We start from the raw sequence: 14,246 nt of genomic DNA on the forward strand, positions 1-14,246 counted from the left end.
GAGAGAACGGTATTTTTCATTTTTGAGCCAAGAAGGAAAGAAAAGGGCAAAGCGATGCCTCTCCATTGAAAGCAATAAAATAAGGAGAGAAACCAAAGTTAGGAACACCCAAAAAAAGAAAAAACTTCAGAAATAAGAATAAGTATACTAAAAGTCGTAAAATTTAATATGAAATTGTAGTTAAGTTTTAGAATTTTAAAAAAGTACAATGAAGTCTTATAATTTGTCGTGAAAGTGTAACTGGGTTCTAAGATTTTCAAAAGATGCAATTAAGTCTTAAAAGCTTAGAGTGAAAGAGCAATTGAGTTCTAAAATATTCAAAAAGTACAATTAACAAAAAGACTTGATTTCATCAATTTAACAAATTTTTAGAACTTGATTGCACTTTTGAAAAGTTTTATGACTTAATCGCACTTATGTACAAGTTTTAAAACTTAAAATTTTAAGATTTAATTATACTTTCGCGACAAATTTCAGGACTTTCAACTCATTTGTTCTTAAAAAAAAAAAAAAAAAAAAAAAACAAGGGAAGAAAAAGAAAAAAGAAAAAAGGGAAAAAAAAAAAAAGGGGGAGGAAGGTGACCGGGGAGGGTTATGCAAAAGGGGGGCACCATAATCGTCGTCCTCTTTACACTGAAAGAGAGCGGATTTTGATGGCCATAAGGCCATTACTTCATCAATTCACTCTTCCCTCTCCACGCCATTTCCAACGCCGACGCTCCCTCCTCTCTTCCTTCCTCTCCTTCTCCTCCTCCTTCTCCTTCTCCTTCTCCGCCCTTCCCCCTCGCCCCTCCCTCGCCCCCCCCCTCCCCCTCCCTCCGGTTCTTGCCGCCGGCCGTCGCATCTCTTCGCACGCCCCGCTCTCTCCGCCCAACGACCACCCGAAGCGCCACCACCCGCCGGCGACCCACCCCCGCCTCGCTCGCCAGCTCTCGCCGCCGGAAACCCTGGCGCAGAAGATCGGGAAGGCCACGCGGCGCCCTGGCGCCGCCTCCAAGGCCAGGGTTTACGCCGACATCAATGTGATCCGTCCGAAAGAGTACTGGGATTACGAGTCGCTGACTGTTCAGTGGGGGTATCGATGCTTCTTCCCTTGTTTGTTTTGCTGAGACATCGAGCTTGATTAGGTCCCCCTCGTTGATTGATGTTGTTATAAGGACGCCGGAGCGAGGCCGAGAGTTTTAGTCTTATCCATTTGGTTTTCTTTTTTCTGGTCGGTTCATGGAAATTTTGAATGGAAGAGGACTAAAACGAATGCTAGGGTTGTAATTGGTAAGGGAAAGGTGAAAGATTTTTGCTTAAGTGGGTTTCTGGTATAACAAGGTAGCCTGACTCGCTCCTTGTCAAGAACTAGGAGAATGATCACACTTTTCTGCCTGTATGCTGGGCTTTGGATTTCAATTTGTAATTTATTTCCCGGATATTCTTGCTTTGCAGGGAGCAAGATGATTATGAAGTTGTGAGGAAGGTTGGGAGGGGCAAATACAGCGAGGTGTTTGAAGGTGTTCACTGCACGGACAGCGAGAAATGCATTATTAAGATTCTCAAGCCTGTCAAAAAGAAAAAGGTCTGTGCTTTTTGCATCTCTAGAATGCTTAGGGTTCATTTTTGGTTTTAGCGTGCATCGGAAATTTGAAGCAAATTTATAATCATGTAGCGAAGTGGTTGATTGCAGAAAGTAAGCACTGTGGGACCCCCTTATTTGGGATTAGGGGGGGCAAGTTCTGACCTCTTTTGCTTTTTGTCCTGGTTCTTATGTGGAGAAAGTACTTGTAGCTGTCTCTAGCTACGATGTTGACGCTGGAAACTTGTTTAGCTCTAATTATCTCTGTATCAACTTCTTTTAGTGTTCCATTGGCAATCCTGTAGTTTTTCGAACTTCCTATTGTGAAGTTCAAAACACATTTTTAAAGATTCTCAGTAGAGGATTGCATGCTTAACATTGCTACGTATAGGAGCTGTGGTGGTTTCGCTACAGTATTACACTATAGTCTCAGAGTTAGGTCAGACCCCTGGTTTTAAATTGCAATTTTTCTGTTGATTGTCTTCTCATGGTGTAACCCTGATATCTTTTGTTTATGCTGTTCTACTCTTATGCTGTTCAAAGAATTGAATTATAAGCCCGTCTTCAAGTGAGTCGGTTGATATTCAAATGGAGCATCTTGCTTTAAGAAAATGCTTGTATAGCCATAACTTAGGTTGCACTTTGTTTACCAGCAAAAGAAGGTAAAGTACAGCTTGTTGAGATTTCTGTTTACTGGTTGTACTTGTTTCTCAAGTATACTCTCTGATCATATGTGAGTCCTTAAATGTTGGTCAATTGGAGAATGACTTTCTACTCTTTTGGTCAATCTTCGTGTGATAATAGAAATGGTAAGTATAATTCCTGGATAGATGTTATGAAAATACGAAGCATTTTAGAAATCGCTGTGTGTCCATTTTCCTTGTTTGGCAGAAGTTGATGGTTGGTGAAATGTTGAAGTTTGTTTTTGTAAGAACTACGGAAAAGGCCCTGGACTTGGAAATTTGGGGCAATAAATAGGGTACTTTCTCTCCTTCCCTCCCTCTCTCTCTAGTAGAGTGAGAATGCTTTTGCTGACAGAGATAAGCCAAGGAGGCTCACGTCCTCTCGTCTTCCTCAAAGGGAAAAAAGCAAGGCGCTAGTGGTCTTTGTTTGGACTCTGGAGCACTTGGACGTTGTTATAGGTTTCTCAAACCGGTCGGCACCAACCACTTGAAATCTGAGTTCTCTGGAGCTCCTTTTGGGGCGGACAGAGATCAAGTGCGTGAGAAAGCAAACCAGGATGTTTCCTTGGGCCATGGCTCTCATTGTGGGGGAACTCTTGAAAGGAAAGTAGTGCTGCAGTAGTGCTAAAGAGCCTTTGTTTCACAAGGGAGTAGGAAGAAACTAGGAAAATCATTTTCAAAATGATTGTCAAGTTGTTAGACTTGGTAGAATTAATGAACATCCCGAAGCTTTCAGGTTCTTGGTAATGCTGTTGGTAAAGCAGGTTCTGTCAACAAGAAAAAAGCTTTCGTAGAATGCAGAAAGTTGAATGGGAAATGTATCATTCCTGTTGAAAGATTTTTCAGAACTTGAGGGTAAGCCGTAGCCCAATCATGGAGGGGGAATTGTTCAGCGAGCATTCTCATTCTCTGTTTTCATGATGAATGATTGAGCTTGCTTTCTCCTTTAGTTCAATTTTTTAATGGAAGGGTGGAATGAGATTTGGAACCGGGAGAGCTCTTTCCAGACAAGGGAGAGGTGGTTGAAACCCCACCTGACTGCTTGGGATCCTTGAAAGCTGATTCGCTGGATTTTGAAATGGTGGCCTACTGTCACCTTTGAAGAGAACTACCCTTGCCCAAGCCATAGATAATAGCAGAGAAGATGAATCTCTTGCCCTGGCGCCTTTTGTTGATGGGCACATCGGGAGTGCTTTTTGTGGGAAGATGGACTTGTTACAGTCACACGTTTTGGATGAACAGTCTCCGGCTAAAGTTTCTGATTGTGCTGTTTGCAGGATCAAATTGGTGAGTAGAATAGTAGGGGTCTCCTTTTCAGGATAAGAGGGCTTTTAAATTTTTGAAGATATTGAGAAAAGGAAGTAGGAAGCGAAGGACAAATCCAGGAAAGAGCCTGGTAGTATGAGAAGGGGATTTGACTAAATTGGGGAGAATAGAATGTAGGGATTTGCAGTTAACTATGGGAAGGTTAAGTCAGCGGAAGACAGTGGCCAGGGAGCTAGTAGTGTTTCTTCATGAACTCAAAACTTACTCTCAAACCCTTTGTTTACACAGTAGCGATTTTTTTTTTTTTTTGTCTCTCTTCATCTTTGGATTCCTATCTAATAATCCAGGACGTTAAAAAGGCCTTTCTTTTTATTTGCTAAATTTTGCAATGTTCTTACTTAAGATTTTATCTATTGTACATCCTTATTATAATATCAAATAAAAAAAGGAAACAAAAATAAAAAAGAATTTTGAATGACTGATGGGTAGATATTGTTTGCTTAAACGAAACAAAAATAAAAAATAAAAAAATAATTCTGAGGAGCTTGTGCGATCCATTTGGCTGTTGAGAACTAAGAAGTGGATTCACTTATCTGCCATAGGAATCTCCAGTGGTACTTTAATTTTGTGGGACTCACTTGTAGTGTAAACTTGTCGGAAGTGTGTCGGACACCGGCACGTGTCCAACACACGCACGACGGCCTAGGGAGCATGTCGGTGCTACATAACTTATGTGTCAGGCTCTATATCTCTTGCAAATTACACTTGCTGTCCGACAACTTTGTTTTGTTTTCTCTGGGATCTATGGTACTTGAATTCTGTGGGACTCGCTTGTAGTGTGATTGAGGAGTTATGTGTCAGGTTCTGTACTCTATCTCTTGCAATTTTTGCTTGATGTCCAACAACTTTGATTTTGTTTTCTCTGGGATCTATGGACTTGGAATGAGGGAGCGGTGAGAAACCAACTTTGTGAAGAGCTTAATGAGAGCAGGGAGAGGTGGTGTTTTCCTTGGATTTTGGGGGGATTCAACCTTGTCTTTTCTGATCATGAGGGATAGGGGTGACAGTGGGAAGTCTGGGCAATATGGAGTTCCGAGGTTATGTTTTTGAGAATGAGCTCCTCGACATCCCTCTAGTGCAGGTAATTTCACTTGGTCAAGTTTTCTGGACTTTCCTCCTTTTTTTAAGGTCGGATAGATTCTTGTTATCTCAAGATTGGGATGATTTTTGCCCCAAGCTTAAGTAATGCCTTCTGCCAAGACCAACCTCTGATCATCATGCTGTGTTGTTGGAATCAGCGGGTGTAATTGGGGTCCTACTTGCTTGTTTTTTTGGAAACAAGTGGCTCAAGGTGGAAGGTCTTTATGAGCTTGTAAGGACAGCTGGTCTAAATAGCTGAGTCGGGCATTGCTAGTATGATCTTATCTTCGAAGCTGAAAGCTTGGTAGAAGAAGTTTCAAGGTTGGAAGAAGGAAGGGTTTGATAGTTCTTCGAGGATGAAGGATGAGTTGATGAATGAAATTATTTAGTGGTTGATATGGAGATTCAAAGGTGACTCGGTGGGAGAGAGAAAAGAGAGGATGTGCCAAAGCTGAACTACCTTAGTTGCTTTTGCTGGATGAGATTGCTTGGCATCACAGATATCGAACGTTGGCTAAGAGGAGATAAAAACACAAGATTTTCCACAAAATAGCAAATGCGCATAAAACGGAGCAAAGTGATAATTGAGGGACGAACTTTTGAAAAGGACAAGAGATGAATGACTCGATCTGGGCTTTTATTCGGAACTTCACATGAATCTAGTTTTGTTGTCCTTAATCTGAATGAAAGTGGGAAGTAGGACACAAAGGAGTTAAGGCCAACCAGTTCAGTTGGGGAGCTTTTAAATTTTGGCCAAGGTCCTTGCACAAAGATTGAAGAAGGTGATCTCAAAGGTGGTTGGAAAATTTCAGAATGTTTTTACTGAGGGATACCAAAATTCTTGATGCGGCTTTCATAGCAATGCCTCTTGTATATATTGGAGAGAATGGTTTTGGTGTCACCTGGAGGAACTGGATATCTAAATGCATCTCTTCAGCATCTTTATTTATCATGATAAATGGTTGCTCTACATCTTTTTCCGGAGCTCCAGTAAAGGTTTTGGTTTTTCTTTTCTTGGGAAGGTTGCTTCCCTTTGAAAATGGTTTGGAATTTTGGATCCCCAGCTGGTGTTGCCTTTGTAAACAGGCAGTGGAAATCTGTTGAACGCCATCTACTATGTTATTGTTGGTTGGGGTGCTTTTGGGATCTGGTCATGTCAGTTTTGGATTTTTAGTTGGTGAGTGCAGAGTCGGTCGAAGAAGATTTAGGAGCTTGGTTGGGCATCTATCCTAGCAAAGAGAGGAGAGAGATATTCGCTTGATCCTTCTAGCAACTTTTAGGCTGATTTGGTGGGAGAGGAATAGGAGAATTTTTTATAACCGTGAAAGCCAGTTTGGAAAATTTTTGATTCTTGGTTTCTTACTTTGAAGTTCTGGATCACACGTACCACGAGTCTTGATTTAAGTGCTATCATTGACCTTTTAGACTCCTTATCCTGTAGATAATTTTGTACATGGGTTGGCATCCCCTTGGTGCCTTTTGTGGATAATAGTTATTACAGTTCAATGCAAAAAAGAAGAAGATAAATTACCTTTTTATGCAATCTTTAGACTGTGATATGGCCACCTTTAGGGCTTAGGGGAGCACAAGTTAAGAGCCACAGGTCACATTAAAGGAAGAACTTTCTGTAACTACAAGGGGTCAAACCCTGTAAACCTGAAGGGGCTAGTAAGAAACTAGAGTATTCTCCTATGTGCTAGGGTAGCTCCCCACTCTGATTCGGCAAGGTAAATTATGAAAGTCTTTCATTGAAACTTCTACTTATATGAACATTTTGCAGTAGGAACACTTGGTTCATGTTTAAAGAAGAGATCTTTTATAATTGGTGATGGATGAGCGAGAGCAAATATGTTTTGGGTAATTATTTACAGTGTTATAGATGAATAAATGCTTTTCATTTAAAAGCAGGCCAGCATTCTTCAGCCAGTTTATTACCATGTATAGGTGTATTTTTTTTATGATAGTCCTGTTGAGACAGAATGCATGACGATTGTGAATCTATAGTAAGTATTCTTTTTGTACTATGTGCAGATTAAGAGGGAGATCAAAATATTGCAAAACCTTTGTGGTGGACCTAATATCGTGAAGTTGCTTGATATTGTTAGAGATCAGCAATCGAAGACCCCAAGTCTGATCTTTGAATATGTCAATAACACAGATTTCAAAGTGTTATATCCAAACCTTTCTGACTATGACATTCGCTATTATATTTATGAACTTTTAAAGGCAAGTCTCTCTCTCTCTCTCTCTCTCTCTCTCTCTCTCTCGTGCGTGCGCGGGCACAGGCTCCTGCACATTTAGAATTGCTTTTGTCCTTAGCTTGTTTTCTCTACTTGTTTCTTGGGCTCTTGTTGTCGAATATAAGTGCTGCCTAGTAGTTTAAGCCTGGAACTTTAGATTTGTTTTGATTACGGTCTTTCTATCAAATGTAAGTAGTGAAGAACCTTATGACTTGTTTTATTGTAACTGATACTCTTGATATTTATAACAATGTGATGGTTAAAAGCCCACCAGTTGCATAAAGCATTGATACCTTATTGCAATCCTTTAGAATTGATATGGGTGGTTTTGCCTTTTGCTTAGCTTGGGTGAACTTGGTTTAGGAAACTATGAGTCTGACATTTGGTAGTTACAAAGATAGAGAACTAGAAAAGATATAATTTAAGTTTTCATAATTGATGTTTCAAGGGATGTTGTTACTACGCATTAATTAAATCCAAAACCACAAGTTGAAGTCTCCCTTTCGATGTTGGCATCTCACCATCTGAATTTCTTCGGAAATAGTTACTGTTTGGACCGTAAGAGGTGAACATTGTCCTAGTTAACCTTTTTGGGGACATATACCTCCTACCAAATGTATTGGAGGTACAAAGCCACACTTGCATTAGCTCTTTATATAATAAGAAAAATTATACTTTTCGTCCTAAACTTTCATGCTTTTCTAATTAGGTCTCGATACTTTTAATTTGTCTTATCAAATCTTTCTACTATGACAATTTTTCTAATCACATCCCTTTGACATAAAATCCGACCAAATTCAACTGATGTGAATGTCAACGTTGCCAAAGTATGATGAGGCGAAATTGTGTTGATGCCAATATGGATTTAGGTGAAAAAATTAAGCCAGTGTAGATAATGTTGGAGTGTGACGTGGATAAAGTTAAGCCAATGTGGAGACCCGCATTGGAAATTTTTTATTCCGATGGTCATATCAACTAAATTTGGTCGGATTTGGTGTTGGAGGCACTTTATTAGAAAATGTGTGAAACTAGAGTAATTTCATTAGACAAATTAAAGCTATAGGGACTTGATAGAAAGAACGTGAAAGTAAAGGGGCTGAAAGCTGAATTTTTCCTATATAATAGCCTCTTCTATTAACTTTTGTATATAGGTACACATTTTTTTTCATATGTAGTGATAGGAGCACTCAAAAATGTTGAGGACATTACCTTGTCGCTGATCTATAACAATTGAAGAAAGCCTAGTCACTCTTGGAAATTTGTACTCTGGTTCTTCATGCACGGCCTTTAAGGATAAGTCAACATTGTTGTCGTTCGTCCCCACCCCCAAACACAAGTACAAAATGGAAGAGGAGGGAGGGGACTGGGGTTGGTGCGGAAAGGAGGGTGCAGTGCCTTCCCTTAGGGTCGAAAAGTAACAGAGTTGCTTACTTTTGGCTAGCTTGTTATGTCTTGTTTACTAATGTTGTACTTCTTTTTTTGGGGTGATAAACATGATCAGGCATTGGACTATTGCCACTCACAAGGGATTATGCATCGTGATGTCAAGCCACATAATGTCATGATTGATCATGAGCAGCGTAAACTTCGTCTTATAGACTGGGGCCTCGCTGAGTTTTATCATCCAGGAAAAGAATACAATGTTCGCGTTGCTTCCAGGTTTTGCTTCTCTTTTATTGTCATAGTTGGTGGATTTTAATAAATGCGTGTCTTATCTCTCTGAATTATTAGAATGGTGTCTTCCTTTCTCAGTCATACGATTGATTGTTGACAAATTCTAGCCATGTTAATTTATAATTTTGGAGGTGAAAGGAATCTTTTGTTTGTTTTTATTTGGTTTGGTTACACTTTGCATTCCAAAAATTTGAGTTTGTCAAGCTATGTTCTTTCATTCTTTCAATTTGCTCACTACATTAATTGTCTCAATTTGTCGGATTCTTTAGTTATTTTGTAATCATGTTCAACTGACTAATGCCTTAAGCAAAGGGTCATTTCTGTTACTCATTTTTTACAAAAGCTGAAATTTGGCTTTTACTTTAGACTTTAATAGCATCTGTAGGAAACAATTGTAGCTAATTATGTGGATTGGCAAAGCAATTAGATGGGCATTTCAGACGAGTTTTGAGAATTAAAAAGATTCAGGTGGGTAACATATGAGGCATTGCTGACAAGTTTGCTATTGGTGGCAGAAACTCAAGGCCAGTGATGACTGTTAATGCTAGGGATTGAGTTTAAGTGAGAAGGAGGAGGGAGGGATTCAAACTGACTTATCATGGATGTGGAAAATTTTAAGATTTTGACTAATTTTTTGGAAACTTATTTTGTGTTGTGCAGTGATTCAACTTTGGATCATGGATTCATGGCTAACTCTATATGCCATTATTTTCTTTGAGAAATTTGCATAATTTGGTTGTGGAAGATACAGAGAATTTTAGCAAGGTGTTGAACTTTTGGTTGACAGCTAGGAATATATCTTGATGGTTAATTTAGGTTGCTAAGTATTATTGTCATGTCATCAAATACCAATTGAAGGCTAATATGTCACTAGCATTTGCAAAATGGTTCCATACGTCCAGTTTAATGTAATATCTTGTGAGTTATGATTGCAAGAAAGCAGTATGGCATTTTGCTTTAATCTGGAGGACCAGACGTCAAGAATTGATTATAGGTGATTTGCCTATGTCTAACCTGCGAGGCAGAGCCTTTTAGCTAAATACATGCAGAAGGAAAGAGCAAGGATGTGACCCTTGGGAACCTGAAGCAAAGGATTTGAAATTTCAAAAATTCACTGTCTCTTGAGTTTGAATGACTCCCCTATATCTCTGTCCTTTGAACTTAATTAGCGTGATCACTTTCCCCCTGCACAACTCGTGCCAGTTTACCTTATTGACATCCTTCTTGTTAGTGTCATTAAGTGTAGTTAGTGCATTGGGAACCTCTTGGTAAAGGTCCTAATAGTGGTTGTACTGATCCTATAAAAAATTGCAAATGAGGATGTGGGTTGATCTCGTGCAGATTATGAAAAATATGAATTGGCAAAGTGAAACAAAATAAGTTTCAACGGCAAGTTGATATAGAGTGCCAATTTCATAAGGCACAGTACATTTTCCTGCTTGGGATGCCCATTGACATTGTTCAAGTGATATCTGCAGACTTCAATCACGAGTTACTGAGAATACAGCTTCATGGTTAAATAGTTCAGGTCTTGTGTAAATTTTTAATCTGTTCACAGCACTTTAAGAAGCATGGACAGTGTTTTTTGTCCTTTTGCTATGTCTATTTATTCATGATGTGAGTTATATTCCCTCTTAAAACCTTAATGCCACTCTTGTAGGTACTTCAAAGGACCCGAGCTGCTTGTTGATTTGCAGGATTACGATTACTCTTTAGATTTGTGGAGCCTCGGGTGTATGTTTGCAGGAATGGTGAGTATGCATGAACCATATCTAATTATCCATTGCTCGGTCTTTCATTTATATAAATTATTTCCATGCCAAATTGTTATATTTCATGAGTCGCCTTTATGTCAGTCTCAAATGGGTATTTTTTTAGTCAGGTGCCAAGGCAGTAGTCAGTCTTTATATGTTGATCTTCATTGAAAGAGAGCAAGTTCTATATGGATGTATCCATGTATTGCTTGCAGGAAATGTACATTTAGAAAGTTCTTTCACGATCTCTTTTTGAGAGAATTCTTGTTGATACAATAAATTAGTCATTTGCATTTTACATCTTCATAGATGAAGTGACAAGGATTTTCAATTTTGAGAAGTCAGGTTATGTGCTAGTGCCTTCTGCGATTCTAACTGTGAGGCTTGTGCCATGTAGATATTCCGTAAGGAGCCATTCTTCTATGGGCATGATAATTATGATCAACTGGTCAAAATAGCCAAGGTATACAGACTGATTGGTTGGACTATAGCTTAACAAATAAGTGGCAGCAACAAAGAGATAAATCTCAATATTTTGCTATGTTGCAACAGGTACTTGGCACTGATGAGCTAAATGCTTACCTTAACAAGTATCGTATAGAGCTTGACCCACACCTTGCATCACTTGTTGGGAGGTCGGTCATATCACCAAAATTATGGTCGTCGTTATCGTTATCATTATTGTTGTTATTTTGCTGGGATCTGCATTGTATAAATTTGTGCATTTTTTGTTTTGTTTTTTTTCTTTCAAGATATTTCTGGTTGTGTCTGAGATTTCCTTTTTACTTTGTGTAATTGTAGACATAGCCGGAAGCCATGGTCAAAATTCATAAATGTTGACAACCAACATTTAGCTGTTCCTGAGGTAGAGCAATTTGTGTTGCATTGTGTGGCAATTTGAAATCTTTCTATTAAGGAATTATTCTCTTATGGTTTGTTCTGTTCCTTTCTTGTTGAAGGCCATTGACTTTGTGGACAAGTTGCTGCGATATGATCATCAGGAGAGGCCGACTGCAAAGGACGCAATGGTATGATCCAATTCCACTTCAAAAGAGGCCATGGACTTTTTGAAAATGGGACTTTTATTTAGGAACTGGTGCACTTTTTAGTGTCTGACGTTGTGTTTCTGTTGCTCTGGCTTGAATATGCTGGTAGCTTGAATTATAATTTTCCAAACTTAGGGCTCGGTGTGTGATGAAGTTACTGTTTTAAAGTGTTTCTGGTCATGTCACATTGCTTCAGCTGTCCTTTGGACTAGAGAAAATGTGTGTGAGATTAGATTAACATATTGCTTTTGATGCTTTTTAAAGGGGTTGTGTCTTATCATTTCGTGAAAACTCGTGTTCTCTCTCATGCAGGCTCATCCTTATTTTTACCCAGTAAGAAATGCGGAAAGCAGTAGAAATCGTGCCTAACGGTTTGAAGCTTTGTGCGCCTTTGATTTGTATGGCTCCTTTGATTGTTGGGACCTCTCTCAGTAACCTTAGCGGACTGTGAACTGAGGTTGCAGGTTGGAAGTCAAAACATGTGTTACCCTTGTCATTAGACATTCAGCTTATTCCTTTCATTTTTACTTCTTTTTCCGTTTTTCTGAGAACTTGTTCAGGCTAATGGGACTCCCGGTGGATTTGCATATTCAAAGTCTCTTTGTGGTTTGAAATTGGAACTTTCTTGTGTTGCTAAAAAGTGAATAACCTTGGCCTGACTCAAGGCAAGAACTTGTATGGTGTTATTCTCATGCCCTGCTTAACATTTTTTTTTGGGTCTATATCATACTCAGCTTAACATTGGACACTGGTTTTCTTGGAGATCTTTCTAGTCCAATACTTGCTGTGGTTCAGCCATTGCAAAGGACACCTGAAATGCCTGAAATGTCTGAAGAAATCGAAGAATCAAACTGGAGTGTGTGAATTGAATTATCTCGTCCTAGTGTAGTCCTGGACACAGAAAGTATAAGTGGCTGAATGGTGGTAATTTGAATTGGATCAAGCTATTTAAGGTGAAAATTATGACAACCAGAGTCCGCATTGGTACATTTACTTGGAGGAAAGTTGGATTCGTGAACTTTTGTCATCCAGGACTACAATATTAGCTTCCTATATGGCAAGGGGGATGTTGGAATCGAGAGGAGAATGGTGAACCAATTCTGATTTTTACAGGACAGCACATGCTTTGGTGGTTTTGCATCTCGCATCTCCCCATTTGCGAGAGCTTACGAGGATCATCCATTATGTATCCGCTTGATGGCGTTGTGGCTGTGTTGTAACTTGTTCAATGAAAAGTGTCGAAGACAATCCCCTAATCAAAAGTAACATAACCATCCTGGAAGGAGGAGTAAAAACATAGGTAATCAGTTCCAAACGATACCAAATTTTTTGTTCGTGGAACTAAGGTACATGAAGAAATCAGTTTGATTTTACCAAATGGGTTTCTACTGTCTGAGGCAGGGAAAAGTAACAAAAAAGTGCTAAATTTATTGTATTGATACTAATTTAGCGGCAAACTTTTTGATTTGACCGATTAGTCATAAATCTTTTAGTCTTGGCATCAATTGAGTTCATCCGGTCAATTTTGATTAAAAATGTTAACGTGGTTAACGCTAACCTATATATTTTTTAATTATTTTTTTGGTTTTTTTCTTTCTTTTTCTTTTTGGTACTTTACTTTTTTGAGGAGTTGAGGGCCAGCAAAGGCCGTCATATAGCAAAGGCGTTGCGTCCGTTTTTCTTAATCCCTATTCTGACTTTTCCTTCACAAGAGGATGATTCTTCTGCCTTTTTAGCTCTATATTTTCATCCACGAACCAATATTCTAAATCTTAAAATTTTCATATACCATAAGCTTAATTAAGTTTGCAATTGAAGTGTTGAATTGGGCAAGCTTGAGTAATCAATTGGTTATTATAAGTAAAATTGTTCTTTTACCAGAAAATGGGTTTCAAATTGGCGCGTCATAGTTTTGCAAACTTTGTGAAGGTAGTAGAAAAGGATGTCGGGTAGATTACAGGAACGCAAAAAGCAGGTCTAATGGTCAAGGAGATCACATCAATGGCATTTTGACTGAGATAGTTTCCAACGAACACCTTTGAAGATTGAAAGTTTTTTTGAACAGATCAAAGTGGATTGTGAAAGAACGGCGGAAATTCAAGTGCTCTCATTCTCTCTCTTGCATCGAATTCTCCAACTTTCCTTTGTGCATCAATGGCTTTGTTCGTTTCATGAAAAAAAACCTTCCAAGTGTTTTCTGGATTTTTCGGAGTTCAATTCACGGAAAATAAATGAATCAACCCTTTTTAGCTCAATATTTTCATCCACAAACCGATATTCTACATCTTAAACTGTTCATATGCCATAAGCTTAATTGAGTTTGCAATTTAAGTGTTTTTCCACTTATAGAAATGAATTAGTTACTATAAGTAGGATTGTTCTTTTACCAGAAAATGGGGTTTTTTTTTTCCCCTAACATACGAAAATTCTCTATCCTGCCTGTCTTATCCACTGGTGGCAAATTAGTAATATGGTGGGCTTGGTGGAGTTGGGCTAAAAGGTTTGGTTTGTTTAGGACGTGTGTGGGCAATTGGGATTTTCATCGTTCCTTCTAAACCCACAAATCTCTCTCTCTCTCAAGACAATGATCCTTTTCCCTTTTTTTCCGTCAAAAAATTTCTTCCTCAAGCCAATTATGTATACATGTCAATATTTCACTTTACATAAGCTTCATGAAGTTTCCAATTAAAGGGTTGAATTTGGCATATAAACGTAAAAACTAGTTATCTTATTTCTTACCCAAAATTGAGTTTTTTTTTTTTCCATTATACAAAAAAAGAAGAAGAGAATTTTCTACTAGTAAACTACCGCGTACGAATCAAACAATTAATGAGTTAGTGAACTCATCTGGTGGTTAAAAATTACTTTTATTTCTATAT

The 14,246-nt window shown here is 38.6% G+C and overlaps 1 protein-coding gene across 1 annotated transcript; it reads left to right on the forward strand.

Annotated features, from left to right (window-relative positions):
• The first annotated feature begins 598 nt into the window (after positions 1–598).
• LOC115742121 (casein kinase II subunit alpha-like) lies at positions 599–12,071 on the forward strand. Its single transcript, XM_030676235.2, has 10 exons — positions 599–1,075; positions 1,438–1,567; positions 6,685–6,879; positions 8,395–8,552; positions 10,228–10,318; positions 10,719–10,784; positions 10,874–10,956; positions 11,123–11,186; positions 11,281–11,349; positions 11,680–12,071. Exons 1-10 carry the CDS (start codon positions 654–656, stop codon positions 11,734–11,736), a joined length of 1,335 nt encoding a protein of 444 aa, XP_030532095.2. The 5' UTR covers positions 599–653; the 3' UTR covers positions 11,737–12,071.
• The last annotated feature ends 2,175 nt before the right edge of the window (positions 12,072–14,246 follow it).

This window comes from Rhodamnia argentea, chromosome 11 (assembly GCF_020921035.1).
Source record: "Rhodamnia argentea isolate NSW1041297 chromosome 11, ASM2092103v1, whole genome shotgun sequence".
Lineage (NCBI taxonomy): Eukaryota > Viridiplantae > Streptophyta > Magnoliopsida > Myrtales > Myrtaceae > Rhodamnia > Rhodamnia argentea.